The sequence below is a fragment of the Balaenoptera borealis genome, assembly GCF_965194805.1.
Source record: "Balaenoptera borealis genome assembly, chromosome: 12".
Taxonomy (NCBI): domain Eukaryota; kingdom Metazoa; phylum Chordata; class Mammalia; order Artiodactyla; family Balaenopteridae; genus Balaenoptera; species Balaenoptera borealis.
In genome coordinates this window covers 87,955,079-87,975,427 of record NC_138869.1, presented here as the reverse complement: position 1 = coordinate 87,975,427, position 20,349 = coordinate 87,955,079, and the positions used below count along the sequence as shown (strand labels likewise).

At 41.0% G+C, this 20,349-nt stretch overlaps 1 protein-coding gene across 7 annotated transcripts in view; it reads right to left on the bottom strand.

The window, feature by feature from the left end:
- ZNF184 (zinc finger protein 184) overlaps nt 1-20,349 on the bottom strand; it is a 73,463-nt gene that overhangs the window by 39,272 nt on the left and 13,842 nt on the right. For all 7 annotated transcript variants that reach the window (XM_082346877.1, XM_082346879.1, XM_082346873.1 and 4 more), the window contains 2 exons: nt 11,436-18,580; nt 10,656-10,712 (listed from right to left, as the gene is read on the bottom strand). In XM_082346877.1, coding sequence (XP_082203003.1) covers nt 16,620-18,580 — 1,961 coding nt within the window. In that variant the 3' untranslated portion in view covers nt 10,656-10,712; nt 11,436-16,619. The remainder of the gene's footprint in view (nt 1-10,655; nt 10,713-11,435; nt 18,581-20,349) is intronic.

The window sequence follows — 20,349 nt, the reverse complement described above, 5'->3', positions numbered from 1 at the left end:
GTAGACCGGCGAGAGGTCCAAGGGTGGTCTGGCCGCAGATCCGGCCGAGAGGTGCCTCCGCGGCTGGGACGCGGCACGGTGTCTCTGAGCGGCGCCCAGCGCTCACCTTGCGGGTGGGCACAACCTAGTCCCTCAGCTGCGCTGACAGCAGGTGGTGTTCTCCGGTGAACCCCTGGGAGATGGAAAAGCTCAGAGTTTCATTCCGCTCCGCTCTAGCTGGGCGAGGAAGGGCTTCTGTACTCGGGGTGTTTCCCAGATGCTTACCGTGTGCCAGGCACTGTTCTAAGAGTTTTTACCAGCGTTAACTCATTTAATCCTCGCGTTAACCCCATGAGATGTACGATTATTATCCTCATGTTACAGATTTTAAAATTGAGGCACACAGAGATGAAGTACCTTACTTAAAGTTACAGAGCTTGAGAGTAGTAGTATTTATTTTATGGTTCTGATGATGACGGTTGTACTTCAGTATAGTAGGTGTTGTTAGGGGTATTGACAAATGCTGTATATCAAATTCTGTGAATTTGTTGTGACTTTGAACCAATCTTCAAGGACACTGTTGTCTGAAGACCATCTTTTGGTAGGCCTGGAGACTTGACTGTCTCTGTTTTAGAGTTGAACAGAGGCTGCCTAGGCCCTCCTGCTGACTCCTGTGCATTCGCAAAGGCTCCAGGAAGTAGTCAGCCCGATACCAGAAAGCAAAGCACCAGAAGAAGAGCTATTCCAGAACCCTCAGAACCTGCTTCCTTCGGAATGAGATAATTTCTTAATATTCAAGGGAGTATATACAAGGGAAAATTATTCCAAGATCAGCAATTGATTATAAGAGAAAGTGGCATGGTCAAAAGAATTTCAGATGGTTAAGGTAACAGGAGGGGGTCAGGGCTGTGAGGGCTGGAAACTTAGTCATATAAAGAGGAGAATGGGGTTTGCTGGTGCTGCAGCACTTTGTGACCACTGTACTTTCGAGAATAATGATTTGGTAAGAATACGATATCTATAGACCAGTAAGGTGATCCAGGTAAAACTAAAGTATGAGGAAGAAAGGAGAAAAAGAGAAAAGGAGAGGCAACATTCCACATCATGGTGGAGCAACCCCTTGTATGAAACCTAGATAAGGGTATGGTCCTAACCTTGTGGAGACAGAGACCTCCTAGCCTGTCTGAAATATATCTGGGGGCTCCGCCTGAGACCTTTGTCATATCCACCGTCTCTGCCTTCCCCATTTCATGTGCATCCTCCAAAGCCAGGAAAAAGAATGCATCTCTCCACTCTCTAGAACAGCAGCACAAATCCTCTGAGAGCATCTTTCCCTAAATGTATACTATCACAATTTAAAAACTAATTCATTTGAGGTAAGCACAGCAGTAATATCTCCTTATGTCATAGATGATATTCTTTATAGTAAGCTTTGCCATTTATAATGTGTAGCATTCACAGAAGCTTTGTGAGAAAAGACAAGGGAGTGCTAGTAATGACATTTTATAGTGTGGGACCAGCTTTTCAAAAAGGTGAGTGGCTTGCCCAGAGATGCACAGCCCTGTGGTGGAGCAATATCATCTGCCTTCTGTTTTGACTCTCAGGAAGAAGCGACTACTGCCTACTCCCTTTGAACTCATATCCCATGTGAGGAAATCGATAAGCAGGCTGGATTATATGCCTCGGAACACCTAGAGAGTTTAGAGAGAGTTTGGACTCAGCCCAGACCAATTCCCTTTACCTTTTCTCATTAAAGAACTAGGGACTTAAGCCCAGACATAAATGTCTACTGTCATTTTCTTTGTGTCTGGGAGGAGGTGGGGTTACTTTAGGACATTTGTTTTACCTCTTAATACCTAGGGTTGCATTCACCTGGCCCAATGTGGACATTACTAGACCAGTGACTCTGGATACCTTAGGGTAACACCTGTTATCCCCAGATTTGCCCTTTACCAGAAAGAAAATGAAGAGGAGGTGGAAGAGGGAAAGGCAACTTTCTATCTCACTATAGGATCGTATACCATGTATGTTAAGGATTCTTCCTTCTTTTCTGGAAGTTTGTGCCATCTCGCCAAGTGGAGACACATGTATTTCTCTTTTCAGAGAATGTCCCTTCTTAGGTGAGTGTGGCAAATTTTGCCCAGTATGGGATTAGTCCCTGGTTACCTGCTGACTGCTTTTGATGTCTTCCTCAGCACTCTCTTGCTCTATTTCAGCATTAGGCGATTGACGTCTTTCTCAAACAGTTTCCTCTGAAACATGGACCTTAGGCTCTCACATGTCTCTGGGGATTTGAAAAAGAGTCTGTTCATTCTAGTCTTATCCCCTTAGTCTAGGCAGATGGGTCTGTGCCTCAGAGTTTGGAATCTAAAATTAAATTCCAGGAATCAGACAGCTCTGGACTAATCAAGTCCAACATCTTCCTTTTACAGATGAGGATACATAAAACCAGACTAGTTATTTTTCCTTGGTTTTTATTTAGCTACCAACAGAGATATGATCAAAATCCAGATTACTTGGTAAATGTAATACCAAGTAATTATTTATACCACGGGGTCTCTATCTGGTGTTTCACTGATTTATGCCAAGGATGTCACTTGCTTTGTGGTGGCACTTTAGTGGAAGCCAGGAAATTTAATCCTTAGTTTACACAGATAGGGCTTTTAGTGTGGTTGGGACTTATTGCAGCCTCTCAGGATAGTCATCTCTCAGAGGTAGTCACTCTTGTGTCAAGGTCATGCTGGTGTCCTTGGATCAGTGGAGTTTAGTTCCTTGGCCCTTTAGAGGCCATATGAATGGAAAGCATGACTCAAGTGTTCTTTCCCTGCCTGTTGAGAAGCAGTAAGTATGATGTAGTGTAGTGAGTTTGAGTCCAGGATTTATCACTTGGCCTTGGGCCAAATTACTTATCCTTTCTGTACCTCAAATTCTTCATTTGTATTTTGGAAATAATAATAGTAACCCTCTCATTGTTGTGAGACAAAAATGAGTCTGTATTCATAAAATGCTTAGAATAGGCAGACCCAAGAGAAAAGACCAAAAAAGGGCCTTTCCAGAGGCTGCACCTCCAAGTCAGGTTCCTTTCACAGTTGGGTTCTTTTTTTTTTTTTTTTTTTTTAATGTAGAAACTTTCCCCAATGTGGTTTCTGTGTGTCTGTCATAGGTGTCACATATACAAACACATAATGCATAATACAGTTATACATGTCATGAGCTTATTTGAAATGCAAAAACAACTACATCTTGGGACTCTTGTACTGCACTCTATATACACATTAAATTATAATTATCTTATATCAAATTGGCATATTTTACCAATCATCAAGGTATTAATAAGCATGAGAGTAAACCCTCAACTTCAAATTGGCTCTCTCCTTTGAACTCTGTCCTAGTTCTCTCTATGTTCAGGAGATCCTGCCTACTTTTAGATGTCCTGTTTTAATGGTTCTAGTGAGTCAGTTTATAAAGATCTTCACATTTCAGATCTTCCTGGTTTCCCTTTGTCTCCAAAAACCTGAACAAAATCTCTTCTCAACAATATCTCTTCTCCAAGATGGAATGTAATATGTAATAATGTAATAATATTCCACTATGTACAAAATTCCCACTGTTCCTACATCACCTTTATGGCAGTGTGGGTGTTCTCAGATCTTCAAGGACTTCTGCTGGGGACAAGGACTTTTGCTTTAAGGCTTTAGAGGCTTTGCAATTTACCGCCTGAGAGAGTCACTATTTATCTATTGTGTAACTGTTAATACTTTAGTTCCATTGCACTAGAGAAGTAATTCTCTACCTTTCAAACCTACCATCCCCTTTACTATCTTGAAATAAAATTTATAGATAATATTAACTACCTATAGATATAATTTCCAGAATATCACTATGTTACCTTAACTGTAATATAAAGGAGAAAGAAAAGGAAAGTAATTTATAATAGAATAATAGTTTTTCAGCATGTAAATGATTGGATGAAATAGACACTTGTACCTATTCATAGAATCATGTGAATAGAACAGCTACAAATGCAGACTGATACGTGAATGTTGTATTTGTGAATCTAATGTCATGAGTGGCTTGATTTTCCTAAAATGGCGAACAATTCCAAATATCATTCAAAGAAAAAGAAGTATATTTCCTTGATTTTCCAATACATAGCAAAGTTGTGCAAAATACTTTGTATTTATTTGTAAAGTAGTTCCAGTCTCAGGTAACCATTAACAACTCTTTTGAAAGTCTGGCAGGATAAGGGACATTCTTTGTTTTACAGGAATCCCTGACCCCCACTAAATTCTAATAGCCCCATTCAATCAATATGACAACCAAAACCAAAACCAAAACAAAAAAAACCACACACACAAACCCTCACAAATTCCCAAAACTCTCCCTAGGAGGTGATATTGCTGCCTTGAGGATTACTGTAATAGAGGAGAGAAGTAACAGTGAACTGCCAATAGAATAATGATGGAGTAGCTTAAGGATCTGGGCTGCAAGAATGTAGGCCAGCCAACCTAAGCAGTAAGACAAATGCCTACTAAGGAATGTTAGCGCCAAAAAGTGTGCAACTGGATTTTATTGCAAGGTTCTAAATAAATTAGAAAATCTGACTTCTCAGCCAACCCAGTGGTAGAGTTTTGTGTTCCCTGCTTTCAGTTGAAAGGCATGTTCTTCGCAAAGCTGGACACAGACAGCATCGTCATGTTGCTCTTGAGGTTCTCCATGGATGGCTTCTTCGTGAACATCCTCCAAGATTCATTTCCACATATGGGAGGTTCACAGTCTCTGAGAAAGGCAAGACTTTTGAAACCAGATCAACTCTTAACCTAGTGGATCTTAAATTGTGCTGTGAGCAGAAACATTAGGGGAACTATTTTACAATTTGTTGCCTACTGTCATGCCCAAGGGCTCTGAATGAATTTACAAGAGAATGGGTTAAAGAAAAAACTTCAGTGGGGAAACAGAGTCCAGAGAAGGGCTGGAAGAGTAGGCACAGATTCCCATATCCTCCCCATTTTACCAACAGAGCCAGGATGCTCTGCTAGACACTCAGTGTAGGTCAGTATTCTAGGAGAGGGCCTTGCTGCTCTTCCTTATTGTAAGGCAAGTGTTAGAACAACCTTGTGAGTGGGGAGATAAACAGACTGCTTGGTACAGTCTGAATGTGGGGTGCCAGCTTTTTACAGGAATCATCTGGGAAAGCTAGCTGCCTAATACCTGGAAACCTTGAGATCCTTGGGAAGTGTTGGCCCTTCTAGCAGAAGGAAGAAGTCACCTGTCCTAAGGGAAGCTGAGTTTATGTTTTAGACCCTCTGGCTGTGAGAAGAATGTTTGGTAGAAAGGCTGGTCCCAGTGAACACATTTTTCAGGCAACCTAGAGAGTGTTTCTAAGGTTCATTTTGGACAATTCAACTTGTCGAGTCATATAAACTTAATAAATACAAATGCCTGGGCCTCATTGTACTTAACTAGGTCTGAGGTAACGCCCAGTATCTAGAGTAACAAGTTCCATAAGTGATTCTGATGGATATGTGTATAACCTTTCTTTTGGAACCAGTTTTAGCCCAGAACTTTCAGATACCCATTTTCTCCAGCCCCTCCTGCCACAGCCTCTAAAAATGCACACTATGGTTTTTGTTTGTTTGTTTGTGGGGTTTTTTTTGGCTGCACTGTGAGGCTTGTGGCATCTTAGTTCCCCAACCAGGGATTGAACCTAGGCCCTCGGCAGTGAAAGCACGGAGTCCTAACCACTGGACCGCCAGGGAATTCCCACACACTATCTTTTCTATAGATCAAAGCATTAATGTTGAGCTCTCAATAGCCCTGTGTCTCCAGCACCAATAGCCTTGTGTTAAATCATTTCCAATCAGCAGGAATCCCAGCATGTGAATTGGACATGATCACCCAGTTGGAGAAAGAACAACTGTAGACACTGGATCTTCAGGGAGCTGAAGAGGGGAGTGACCAAAAATATCTGTCTAGGTGAGTAGTATCATGAAAAGGCCACCAATCTGAAATTTCGGAGACATGAGTTCTAGTCTAAGCTCTTGCAATTTGCTGGGTGACTTAAGTTACTCACTCTGTTTTCTATCTGTCAAATAAGCAAGTTGGCCTTGATGAACTCTAAGTTAAGATCTGTCATGATGAGCTCTGTTAATCCTCTGAATTCTGTGGTTGTAGACTTGTTTAGAAGAATACCTAAACTAGCTGGAAGAAGGGTTGGGGGATCAAAGGGAGATCAAATGGGGATAGCAGGGTAATAGTTATAATTTCTGAAATTCTGTTTTCTCTCTTTGCCAAGAGAATGGTTACATCCAAGCTTGATACAGGCTTCCTCACTTTTTGTATTTTGGCACGGGGGTGGTGGTTATGTTTTCTACATTTGAGAGTCTTTACTTTTCTCATCCCTTTCCTTTCTCTCATTTACCATAACTAATTGGCTACAATAGTTAATAGCTCATTTTACTTTCTAATCCCCTATTCTCTGCTCATCAATTGATATATCTGCTCATGTCCATTTTGGGGGCTCAGCATATTACCCACGCCCCTACCTGTATTTCTTGATGTCTCTGTGCACCCACTGTGAAAACTCTGTTATCACTTCTGGCCTTGTTCACTTCTCTTTCATTGTCCCTTTTAAGTTTCTGCCCATATAAAGTTGTCAGGGTGCATGAATTGCAAATTAGTTGTCTTTTTTTTTTCTGCTGGTTTATTTTCCTTGCTCTCCACACTAAACACAGGTGACATTTGCACTTTAAATGTCTTTCAGATAGGGAGATTTGAACTGAACCAAAGCATCAACACCAATCAGGCTATTTCTGAAGAACTAGAGTTTTCAGGGTCAGCAATGGAAAGTCTCCGAAGGAATACTGCCCAACATCCTATGAATGAAGAAGTCTGTAAAAGTGAGGGCCAGTTGTCAAGGCAGACAAAATGTCCTACACAGAAGAAATCTTCTTTTGAGAAAACAGCAATCAGAAAAGTGTCAGTGACCCTCAAGGAAATTTTCACTAGGGAGAGAGGCCCTGAATCCAGTGAATTTAGTCCAAGCTCAAAACTTAATACACGGCAGAAAATTCCAAAGGGAGCCATGTCCCCCGTATCTAGGAAAAACTCCAAAGATAATTCAGGCTTAATTAAACACCAAAAACTCTTTCTGCAAAGGAAACCTTGTAAATGCAATGAATGTGGTAAAGCCTTTAGTTACCAATCAGACCTTATTGTCCACAGTAGAATTCATGGTGGAGAAAAGCCTTTTGCATGCAATGAATGTGGGAAAACTTTTAGCCGAAGTACACACCTTATTGAACATCAAAGAACTCACACCGGAGAGAAACCTTATGAATGCAGTGAATGTGGAAAAGCTTTTAGCCGGAGTACACACCTTAGTCTACATCAGAGGATCCATACTGGAGAAAAACCATATGAATGTAGTGAATGTGGAAAAGCCTTTAGCCGAAGCACTAACCTTAGTCAGCATCAGCGAACTCATACTCAAGAAAAACCTTACAAATGTAATGAATGTGGGAAAGCCTTCAGTGACCGTTCAACCATAATTCAGCATCAACGAATACACACTGGAGAGAATCCCTATGAATGCAGTGAATGTGGAAAAGCTTTCAGTTGGATCTCATCTCTTACTGAACATCAGAGAACACACACTGGGGAGAACCCCTATGAGTGCAGTAACTGTGGGAAAGTATTCAGTCGGAGCTCATCTCTTGTTGAACATCAGAGAATACACACTGGAGAAAAGCCCCACGAGTGTAGAGAGTGTGGAAAGGGCTTCAGTCGGAGCTCCTCCCTTATTATTCACCAGAGAACTCATACGGGAGAGAAGCCTTACAAGTGTAATAACTGTGGGAAAACCTTCAGTCAGAGTTCATCTCTCATCAGACATCAGCAACTTCACACTAAAGAGTAATATCTGTGCTTTCCTTCATGTTAGCACAAGAGCACACAGCATAACCTCCCACAGCTGAAAAGAAACATATATACTTGTTTGAATTTTCCTTCCTACTAGCTAGCTCTAAGCCAGTTTCAAGCTAGTCTTCCTTCCTTTTTGTAAACTAAATACTCAAATGAGTGATCAATCCAACAAGGGGATGACTTTTAAAACCTAACGTATTCACCCTAATATTCTGGAGGGCTCCAACTTAGAATATACAGCTACCTAACACCTTGCAGTTCCTCACCTTATCTATTCCATGGAGCTTGGGTCCCTGAACAACCAGTGAACCCTCTCTTTCCCAACCACATCAGCTCCTTCACTTAAAAGAGGAAATCCCATGTGTGTGTATTTTCATGCTTGCTGGCTCCAGTAGCAGAAGAGAAGGAGCTGGCTTCAGATTAGGACAAAAAATTCCCACCAGTTTGGGGATAAAAAATTCAGTCTCAAATTAATATGGACAAATTTTTCTCTTCATTCCTCCCTTACCTTTTTTGCTATAGCATAGTTTCCTCAAAGTATAGCCCATAGTTCTAATGTGCCTAACTAATCCCAGTGTTATCTTATCTTATCCTTACCAAGAAGGTCCTAAAAATCTTAGCTCCTCCATTATCTTTTAAAAAATTGCTGCCCTATTTTAAAAACTTTTCTTTTGTTTACAGACTTCATGAAACATATACCATCTGGTTCTGACTCTCACCAGCCTTGTTAAGCTGATCTGTCAAAGACAAACTCCATGCCTCTTTCTCAGTCCTTTTCCTACTTGACATTTGCAGAATTGGCACTTTTGGCCACTCCTATGCCTTAAAACGTGAGCTTCTGGGATCCATTGTTCTGTGCTGATCCACACTTTTCCTACCTTACAGCACTTCTTTGATTAACAATGATCAGCTCTGTGACTCTGGGCAAGAGTTGGACCAGAATAATTTCATTTTATTGGCTTATAGTACTTCATGTTATTCAATTAGATTGTAAGCTTCTTGAAAACAGAAATCTTGCTTTAGATCCCTATAAAACATCACACAGTGCTGAGTAGTCACTAAATGCCCCATAATTATTGCTTACTGATTCCTCTTTATCTATCCTGGGTAATCAGTCTGCTAGGATTTATTTGAAATGTCTTGATAGTTGATTTCTTTCTCTCTATTCCTACTGCTGCTGCCAAGTCCTCAGTAGTTTGGGTCTAGATTACCAGAGTAAACACATTGTTGCTGCTCTTGTCTCCCTGTCTTTATATAGCTGCCTGACTAAACTATCACTTGGTTCAGAAAGAATCCACAGTTTCCCATTGTCCCAAGGAAAAAGTTCAAAGTGCTTTAACTTGAAGACCTTGCACAGTTGGATCTATTTACTTATTTTCCATTACTCCCCAGTACAACTGGGCAGCCCTGTCCTTTGTCTCTACGACACCCTTTCTCTTCACACTTGGCTCCTCTTCAAACTATTCCGTGGCACCCTTTTACATACCCTGCTTTCCTCCCTGTATCTCCAGAAATCTATCCATACTTTATAAAAGGCCCTGGTCAGGTCCTGCCTCCTCTGTGATAATTTCAGTCCCCCCCCCCCCCCCCCCCGCTTCTTAGAAATCCTTTACAGTGATGGTTTGCCTTATTCTCCTGTATTACATACTTTCTTTTTCTGTTCTCTGGTTCTGTCAGGTGCTTTTTTCCATGAACTTTTTTGAAGTTAGAAATTGTCTTAAATCTCTTAGAAGCCCCATCTAATGCTTAGTACAATACAGGCCTGGATTGTAGTTTTAATCTAAATCAGGAGGGTTTAATTTAATAATGCAGTCACTTTACTCTTTTGAATGGAGAGATTACCTCATAAATATTTTGGTCCTTTTTGTCCTACCTTGAATTATATACATTAAGCCTTGGGACTGACTCTCCTTCAGAGCTCCTGGGATGCTGGCCTCTTGGCTTTCCACTTCATGAGACTGTTTTAAGGAGTAGGTGGGTTTATTCATATAAAGTGATGAAAACAGTGCCTAACATATAGTAAGTGTTCAATAAATGCTAATTGTTATGATTCTATTCCTTCATATCTGCCTGTAGTCTTTTATTTCATCCCTAAAGGGTCTGTAACTCCACAGAATGGAAAACTAGGATCACAATCAAATAAGTAAGAAGATATTTCTTCTAACTGCCATCACAGACAATTGTCATCTATTTTATTATAACTCTATTGTGTGTCAAAAATGACTCAAGGCAGCTTACACGATATGATAAAATACAAAACTGAAAAAAATACAAATCAGTATTAAAGAAGAAAATGCCTAGAAGATCAAGATTATGACAAATTATGGTATGCCAGATAGTTATTCAGGTATGAAAGTGAGATGGTCATTTGCTTACATTGTATTTGGAAGGGGAGAAAATGTCCATTCTTCAAGGAAAGCCTAATAGAGTTAAGATGAATTTCTCCACTGGCCTTCATGTAATTATACAATGTGCTTGATAACAAAAAATTAATATTAAATTATGTGTTCTCTACAACACCTAGCATATAGTATGTTTTCCAGTGAATAAATATTTAGTTCACAGGAGAAGTCTCAGAAAGGCAAATATAAAGATTCTTCTTGGGGTGGAGTGGGGTTAGAAGGAGCAGAGGGTAGAGATAATCAAGTAATTACTGGGTGCCAGAAGAAAAGCTCTTTTTACACATTTGAGTCTCTTAATTTACCACATTATGGGATGAAGAAACTGAAATTTACAGATGTTAAATAGCTTACCCAAGGATCAGGATTTGACCCCACTACTGGATCTCTTGAGCTGGGCCCTGGCAAGATCTGGGAAAGAAAGAACTGTGTAAGTAAAGGCATAGAGGTGGGAAAATGCTCTGTTTGTTCCAATAGATGAACTGGACTGTCTATGGCAGGGAGTTCAGTGAAATAAAAATGAAAAAGTTTATTTGGAATTGGATAACTAGACAGTGGCTGCCCTGAGTACTAGCTTGTGTGTGGATTTAATCATTTAGGCAATGAGGGAATTACAGGAGGTTTTTGATCATGGTAATAAAAATTTGGTTTGGGGGAGAAGATTAATTTGGTAGAGGAGACAAGGTGGTTTGGAAATGAGAGAGACAGCACGCAGAAACTAGGTGAGGAGCTGAAGTATTAGAATAGTGGTATTGTGGAACAGAGCAGTGGTCAGATGAAGAGACAGTATAAAGGAAGGATCCTATGAAACTGGTGACTAGATACGGGCAAGGTAGAAGAGAGACCAGCACTTCCTTAGTTGCCGTTGTTAACTTTCCTGTAAGCTACCTAGTGTATGGAGGGAGGAATTTCTGATACACACTCAGCAGTTAGCCATGAATACAAAACATTAAAAAGCTGAACGCCTGATATGATTAACTTGCATCTTTAAAGTCGATTTGGAACCAAAAACTTTTGGGATTTCTGGTGGGGAAATCGGGTCAGAAGATAAGACTGATCTGGTGTGGGGAGCTTTATTCTAAGGAGAAACAGAGGGTTTTCCAATGCAGCCAAAAGCACTGTGACTAGACTCACACTGAACAATGTCTTCAAAATAATCTCCGTCTTTGCACGGAGCCCACATCCAGGCGCTCGGCGTGGGCCCTCTTCTGCGAGCCCTGCAGGGGCTCCCGCGGAGGCCAGCTGCCTTCCCAGTCCTCGCTCGTCCGGACGCCTAGGCCATTCCTCGGGAACCCGGGTAGGGAAGGAGGCGCGAGAGTGCGAAGACCACCGCGGGGGTAAGAGCCTCAGAGCTCTGCGCTTTGGCTGTGCTCCCGGACTTTCATGGTGACCGTTGTGTGCTCCAGTTCCCCCCATCAAGGCTGCGATGGCCACTCCTAGAACCACCCGATGGGGGCCAGCGACCACCCCAGACGCCATCTTCTCGCTTCCCCAGGGGCGCTCTGAAGCAAGATCGGCCAAAGAGCTGATACTACATCTGAGAACTACAATTCCCAGAAACCTCGGAGACTCGCAGTCGTCACAGCGCCCAGACTCCATTTCCCAGAAGTCTTAGGACCAACTCCCATCCTTACTGAAAACCTTATGTGACGTCATCGACTTTCTGCTGAAGATTCTAAAGGCTGTCGGGGTGGGCGGTGCCACGCCACGTTTCTGGATGGTATCCTAGCTTGAATCTCTGTCACTTCTTTTTCTAAAAAATTGATAAATCAGAGTGAAGCTTCCACTCTTTTCCGTTAGATTTTATTCATTTAACATGTGTTTTCCGTGCCTACTCTGTATTAATCCGCTTTTCTGATTTGTGGACTGTGAGATTGAAGATGAGTCACTTTCTTCGCTAAATATTAATTCAGCTCCTTTAAAGAGGCCACGATCCTTCCTCAACATTCTCCCTGCCACCCAACCCCTCACCCTGACACACACACACACGCACACACCCTGAAAAGCATAAAGGGATGAAAAGCAAAAAATAAACACTGGTCCCATCACTCATATAATCCCTGGACATATTAGTAAATGTTCTTTCAGACTTTTTTTTTTCTTCTTATATCTGTGTATCTGCATATGCTAGATATGGAGATGGATTGTGTGTACACGTTTATACATAACAAAAAAGTTATAGTTTATACGTAACAAAGGATTTACTATATACATACATCTTGAACTTTCCCCATGTTAATATTTTCCAAAATAATTTTTAATGGTACCATCAAAGAACTAATCCTGTCCCTGTATTAGCATTTCTTTTCAGGCTTCCTAAACACCAGTGTTTTTATTTAGAACCCCTAGCAAATGCTTCAGTCTGCTGTTGTCAAAACAACTTTAAAAATTACTGTTAATTTTATTAGTTGTGATAATGATATTATGGTTATGTTTAAAAGGAAGAATAAGTCCTTATTGGTTAAAAGATAAATACTGACCTGACAAATGATGTCTGGGTCTAACTTTAAAATATTACAGGAATAAATAAAAGTGGGGAGTCAGGGAGGGATTGCTAAACAAGACTGGCAAATGTTGATTATTGTTTAATCTGGGTGAAGAATACACTGAAGTTCATTTTTCTATTTTGTGTCTATTTGAAATTTTCTGTAATAATTTTTTTTTTTTAATGTATACTAGCATTCCTCTTGGAGCAGTGTGGCCAGCTAATTCCTTCCAACCTCATGTTCAAGTCATCCTTTGACCACTGCCCAAATGAAGAATTTTCACTTCCATTGTCATTTCTGTAATGCTGACTGATTCCTTTTCCTGGGACCCATCTTCTGATTAGTTTTTTCACAGTACCTCTGAAACTAAGTCTCAACTCTTTACAGAACACTCCTTTTACCTTCATGCTCTCCTGCATCTCAGTCTCCTCCTGATCTCTCCTATGTACATGACTTTGGCATCTGGCTTATAGTTTTCTGCTGTATTTCACGTCTCATTTCATTCTGAGTGACATCAATGTGCCTGACAGAGTAACTGCTCAGTAAACATTTGTTGAATCAATTAATGTCCACGTGGATGAATCATCCAGCAAACATTCTGCCTTTTATCTGGAACTCTGGGGTCTTGGCAGGCAGGAATCCCCGCGCTTGTGGGTAATACAGCATCTGCTGCCCATGCTTTTCCTCTCCCACCGGTGAATCTTATCCTTCCCTTTTTAATTCTTGTTCCAGAAGTCCTCCTCCGACTCTGCCTTTAAAAGGTGCCTGCCATCTGCTCCCCACGCACAACCTTCTGTCCTTCACACTTTCCACGCCCACCACTTAGCTTCTATCCATCCCAACATTGTCAGAGACACCATTTCTTTCTGCCTCCTTTAGGACTTTGCTCTCACACTCTTTCCACTTTTCAATCTCTCCTTTTCTAGTGACTCATTTCATTATCACTTTAAACAAGTCTAGTAGGTCTCTCCTATTTAAAAACATCCTCATTAAATTCACATGCTGCTTTAGCCACCAAGCTAATTCTCCCCTAGAGCTTCCAGAAGGAGTGTGACCCAGCCAACACCTTGAGATTGGCCTAGTGAAACTGATTTCAGACTTCTGGACTCCAGAACTGTGAAAATAAATCTTTTTTTTTTTTTTTTAAGTTATACAATTTTTATTTATTTATTTATTTATTTATGGTTGTGTTGGGTCTTCGTTTCTGCGCGAGGGCTTCCTCTAGTTGCGGCACGTGGGGGCCACTCTTCATCGCGATGCACAGGCCTCTCACTATCGCGGCCTCTCTTGTTGCGGAGCACAGGCTCCAGACGCGCAGGCTCAGTAATTGTGGCTCACGGGCCTAGTTGCTCCGCGGCAGGTGGGATCTTGGGCAATGCTGGGCCATAAGCCTCCCAGAACTGTGGTTCCAGATTTCTCCTGGCCCCAAAGTAATCTGCTCAGAACTACATTGCTCAGAGGCCTCAGTAATGATATTTTTTGGACCTGGACCTTGAGCCTTCATGCTTTCTCACTAGTCCAAGATCAAGATGAATGCCCCTGTGCAAGGGTGAGTTCATCCATGGCCCAGGCACCCACCTGAGCCCATCTGAGGCAGAGGTGTGTCCAAGACAGGGTCTAGAATACAGGTTCCATCACACTGTGAGGTCATTCATATCAGTCCCCCTTTCCCTCCCCTCTCCACACCATCTTCTTGAGATGTAAACAAATCCAGAGAGAGGTAAACTTCTTTGACTTTTCTCTTGTCATATTGTTAGGGGAACCACTGACCGAAACTGCCCACGCTGGCCAGGCCCTATAGTAACCACTTGCATGAGTGATCTTAAAACAGGAGGTCCTGGTAAGGAACTCGGAACTAACAAGCAACCTCCAGATAGTGATCACACATTCTCGGTGCCCTGCATTTGATCTGATGGTACCTATGAATAGATCAAATTAATGGAACAAAGTAGGATCTTCCATGGTTAATGACAAATTCCCAAATAAATTCTGTTCCCTCATATAGGAATCATAGTGGCAAAAGGACAAGAGTCTTTTTGTCCATTCCAGGCAGACTCTGGTGTTCACTATTTTGGGATCTCCTTTGAAACAGGAGGACCCTTCACCTGGATATAGAAACTTCATTTCCTTATACTGTGGGAGTGGCTCAGATTGCAACCAAAGCATATCCTATAACCTGAGATCCATTCCTCTCTGCTAATGTCCACCTCTCTGCTATGGGATAAATAAATTCCTACATAATGGAAGCCTTGAGAAATTAGGAAATACCAAGATGACATTTCTTCATAGATGTTTCAAAACTATGACAGAAAAAAGTCCTGAGATTTAAATGGCTACTTTATCTCCTGAACTCTGTTCTTCACTGTCTGGCATCTTCTTTAAGGAGGTGACAAAATTCTGATGCAGGTCACTGGCATTTATATAAGCAAAAATGACTGCATTTTTTGTTTTCACTTGAAGAAAGCCGCAACACCCACTCCCCCAAACCTCCTTTGTGGGAAGAGTCTTGAACTCCTTTTATATAAATAATGGTCAACTTCTGTGCTACCTCCTGTTCTCAGAGCTCCTATTCTCAAGGCCAGGCTAGGAAATTGTCAGTTACTCTTAAAAGAGCAGACCTGATAATTAGACTGTATCTAGAAAAAATATAAGGGCCCATCTCTTTATGGCTAGACCCATATTTATTTCTGCCTCAAATGTTATCTTGACCAGGGTTGCCACAAATGACCATGCAGGCTGTGGGCTGCCCATCTTCAGAAGTGTCACTCACACTGTCATCTGCTTATGGTATCAGGTGGCCAAGGAAAAGCAAGTAAAATGACCATTATTTTATACAGCCGTTTAATTTCTGTACTTTGGTAAGGAAACAAATTTGACCTTACCTCTCAAAGTTCATGAGAAACCAATTTACAAAACAAGGTAACAGTCAAAATTACATTATGTGTACATCTCCTTCAGTACATTATGTGTACTGAACAGCTAATCTGTGAGCTTCTAGGAGGAGTCACAAGAAGCTACTAAGGAAGTGAGTACTGAAATGTAATCCAGTTGTTCTTTCCAGGGTACACATTAGGAGTTTAAAAAAAGACACTGAAGCCAGGATCCCACTCCCTAGGCCAATCAGTCACTGGGGGTGGGGTCTTGGCAACAGAATTTTATAAAGTTCCTGAAGTGATTCCACTATGTAACTGGGGTTAAATAACACAGGTTTAAGCTGTAGTAGAGGATCTATGTAGTTGTGATAAACCTCTAGAATGTTAAAACATACTAGGAGAGAAAATAATAGGAAGGTTTAATACTTGTACTGAATTAAGCCATTATGTATTACTGAATTATTAATTTGAGGGTACTTTACAATTCTTTTTATTAGGAACTGGTTACTTAAAGAACTTAAATGTGTTAGAACAGGAGCATGATAGATCTCCAGTCTAGTTACTGAAACAAAAATGCTTTCTATTGGCAAAACATGCATAAATGCATACATTCTAGATGCAACATAGCAAAATGCTGATGTACAATAATCCTATTCAAGAATATATTGTGAATATACAAAACCGAATATAAAACTCCAAACGACCTTTGAAATGACCTACTCCAAATCCCTCATTTCACAGAGGAAACTGAAGCTTAAAATGGCTGAATTTGCCAATGTCACTAAGTTGCTTAACAACGTAATTGGCTTACTTCAGCTCAATGTACTTTCCATTCCACAGCATGACAGTGACAAGTAAAAATATTTTTGGCAGTTTCTCAATCCACCCTGATTCTTCTGTACTTAAAAGGACAAACTAGAGTAAATGCATCCCCTATGTTTACGATGTTCCTAGAAGAGTCATATGCCAGGGTGCAGTCTCTGATGTTTGTTGAGAGCAGAACGATATCTGAAAGCCTTTCCACAATCATTACATCCAAAGGGCTTCTCTCCTGAATGAATTCTCTGATGCTGAATGAGGTAAGTGCTCTGGCTGAAAGTCTTCCTGCATTCATTACAGTTGTAAGGTTTCTCTCCAGTATGAGTATTCTGATGTTCAGTCAGATGAGTGCTCCGGCTAAAGGATTTGTCACATTCATTGCATTTATAGGGTTTCTCTCCAGTGTGAATTCGTTGATGCTGAGCCAGATGGGAGCTCTGGCTAAAGGCCTTTTCACACTTATTACACTGGTAGGGTTTTTCTTCTGTGTGAGTTTTTTGATGTTGAGCCAGAGATGAACAATGTCGAAAGGCTTTGCCACACTTGGCACACTCATAAGGCTTTGCTCCTGTGTGAATTCTCTTATGTTGCGTAAGGTGTATGTTCTGGTTGAAGGCTCGCCCACATTCATTACACTTGTAAGGTCTTTCTCCAGTATGTATTTTCCTATGCTGAATAAGGGATGAGCCATAACTGAAGGTTTTCCCACATTCGTGACACTGATAGGGTTTCTCACCAGTATGAATTCTTTCATGTTTAGCAAGAGATGAACTCCGAATAAAGGCTTTCCCACATTCCTTACATTCATAAGCTTTCTCTTGGGTATGAGTCTTCTGATGTTGATTAAGGTTTGAGAGATAACTGAAAGCCTTTCCACACTCATTGCATTCAAAGGGCTTTTCTCTGGTGTGAATTCTCCGATGCTGAGTAAGGGATGAGCAATAACTGAAGGCCTTTCCACATTCATTGCATTTGTAAGGTTTTTCTCCAGTATGAATTTTTAGATGTTGAGCAAGGGATGACCAGTAACTAAAGGATTTCCCACATTCAGCACAATCATAAGGTTTCTCCCCAGTATGTGTTTTCTGATGTTGAGTGAGGTTTGAGTGCTGACTGAAGGCTTTTCCACATTCATTGCATTCATATGGTTTTTCACCAGTATGAATCATATGATGACGTATAAATGTTGAGGGTCCATTGAAAGCCTTCCCACATTCATTACATTTATAGGTTTTCTCTCCAGTATGAATTTTTTGATGTTGAGTAAGGTGTGTGCTCCTGGTAAAGGTTTTATCACATTCGTCACATTTAAAAGGTTTTTCTCCTGTATGAATTTTCTGATGTTCCATAAAGTGGCCTCTCTGGCTAAAGGCTTTTCCACACTCATTACAAGTATATGGTTTCTCACCAGTGTGAATTCTCTGATGCTGAACAAGATGGGTCCTCTGACTAAAGGCTTTCCCACATTCATCACACTTATAGGGTTTTTCTCCAGTGTGAATTCTTTGATGTTGAGTAAGAGAAGGACCCTCAATGAAGCCTTTTCCACACTGATCACATTTATATGGTTTATCTCCAGTATGAATTCTTTGATGGTTTATAAGGTTTTCACTCCGGCTGAAGGCTTTTTCACATTCATTACATTTGTAGGGTTTCTCTCCAGTATGTGTTCTCTGATGGCGAATAAGAGCTGAACAATAACTAAAAGCTTTCCCACATTCATTGCACTTACAAGATTTCTCTTTTTTAACCGGCTTTAAATTCTGTTTGACATTTGTTTTAGTAGAGGTCTCTTCTGGAGACACTTCTTTTTGTGTTAAAAGGTCTGAACTCACATTGATGCTTTTTTCAAAGTCATTATTTACATGGTCTTTCTTCAAAGTAGGTATTGTCTTGTCAGTTATTTTTGTTTCCCTCGGCAGGGCCTGTTCATTTGTCTGTTGCCTCTCTGAACTGCCTTCAGATTCCCAAGTTTCTAAGACGTTGGAACTCCAAGGATCATCCCTTTTGTGCTTTTCTACTGTTGCCTCTGGAGATGGCTCTTCTTCAGAAATGTCCAGCTCTGAGACTGATACGCTATTTTCTGGTCTTGTCTCCCAGTCTGAAAGAAAAAGAAAATGTCAGTATTCTCTGAATTGAGGGAAAAAAAACAAACACACAACAAAAGTGTTATTGTGGGAATGACCTAATGAAACCAAAAATAAAGCCCTCAGCAAATTCTGAGGATTTTCAAACACAGCCCTATTATTTGGGGAGAAATTTGGAAAGAGCTAAGGAGAATGAGAAATAAAATATGAGAGTAGCAAGAGAATGTCTAATTCAATTTCATAGATAATCTCTAAGAACCAGTAAGGGAACTCCATTTAAGTTGATAGTAAATTTAGAAAGTGACCACAGATAGATAAGAGGAGACAGAGATGGACTGACTCTAAAGGAGGCAGTCTGAACTGGGATTCCTTGCCAGTGAACAGCAACAAGAAGTCTAAGAACCATGATTTCAAGACAGGATAAACACAAGACATGACTATGGCTCCATGGTTTTTAGCCTAGAAAACTGACAAAATAGTCATATCACTGCTAAAATTAGAAAGTTGTAAATAGTGGAGGAAATAATTTAGGTGGAGGAAGATAACGAGTTCAACACTAGGCATTTTGAGAATTAGGAAGAGAAATGGAGGACTAGACTATAATGGTATTTGTGGGGGTGGAAGATGCCAAAAGTAGCAGGATAACTAAAATGTTCAAATATAGGATAGAAAATATCAGCTCAAAAGAAGAAGGAAAAGAATAGCTAAAGCCATAAGAATGTACGTGAAAAAAAAGCAGCGATGGGGGAAGATCCTTGAGGGTGTTTAGGGTAATGGGATGAATAAAATATGCTAATGAAAGAAAGCAGTTTTTCAGCAAGCAAACAAAAGAATATAAGAAACACAGAACCAAAGATGTTAAAAAAAAAAAAAAAAGAAAGAAACAAAGAACCAGAAAAGTACATAATCAGGACATAGAGTTACACTACTCTATTGTCTACTATGGTATAGTTTGTCTTGTGCCAAGACAAGAAAGATGACAGGGTAGTCAATGCTGGCAGATTCAGTAAAGAAAAAAAGGCTGTGTTTAAAACAGCATTTCTTGGACTTCCCTGGTGGCGCAGTGGTTAAGAATCCGCCTGCCAATGCAGGGGACACGGGTTCTAGCCCTGGTCTGGGAAGATCCCACATGCCGTGAAGCAACTAAGCCCATGCGCCACAACTGCTGAGCCCACGTGCCACAACTACTGAGCCTGTGCTCTAGAACCCACGAGCCACAGCTACTGAGCCCGTGTGCCACAACTACTGAGGCCCGCGTGCCTAGAGCCTGTGCTCCACAACAAGAGAAGCCACCACAATGAGAAGCCTGTGCACCACAACGAAGAGTAGCCCCCGCTCACCGCAACTAGAGAAAGCCCGTGTGCAGCAGTGGAGACCCAACGCAGCCAACTTAATAAATAAATTAGTTAATTAAAAATAAAATAAAATAAAACAGCATTTCTTTGGTTCCACTGGTAACGGGAAGGTATAGCAGACCCCCAGAGAACCCTGAATCTCCTGTGCTGCCAGCCCAGTCACTGTCACCACCATTATCACTGCAAACATGAGAAGCAAGGCTGGGACCTAGAGCTGCCTACCATCCCCTCCATACCTGGTACCATAGGAAATGGTACAGCATGCATCAGCATGCAGAAGTGCAGGCAGCTTCACAACAGCAGTGCTTCTCCAGCAGGGACAAGATGATTAATGTAACACAAGTTTTGGGGAACAGCCAATCAGTATAAGAAATGGATATGTTTTCATCAACAAAAATGACACTAAGGATATACTTGTACAGCAGATA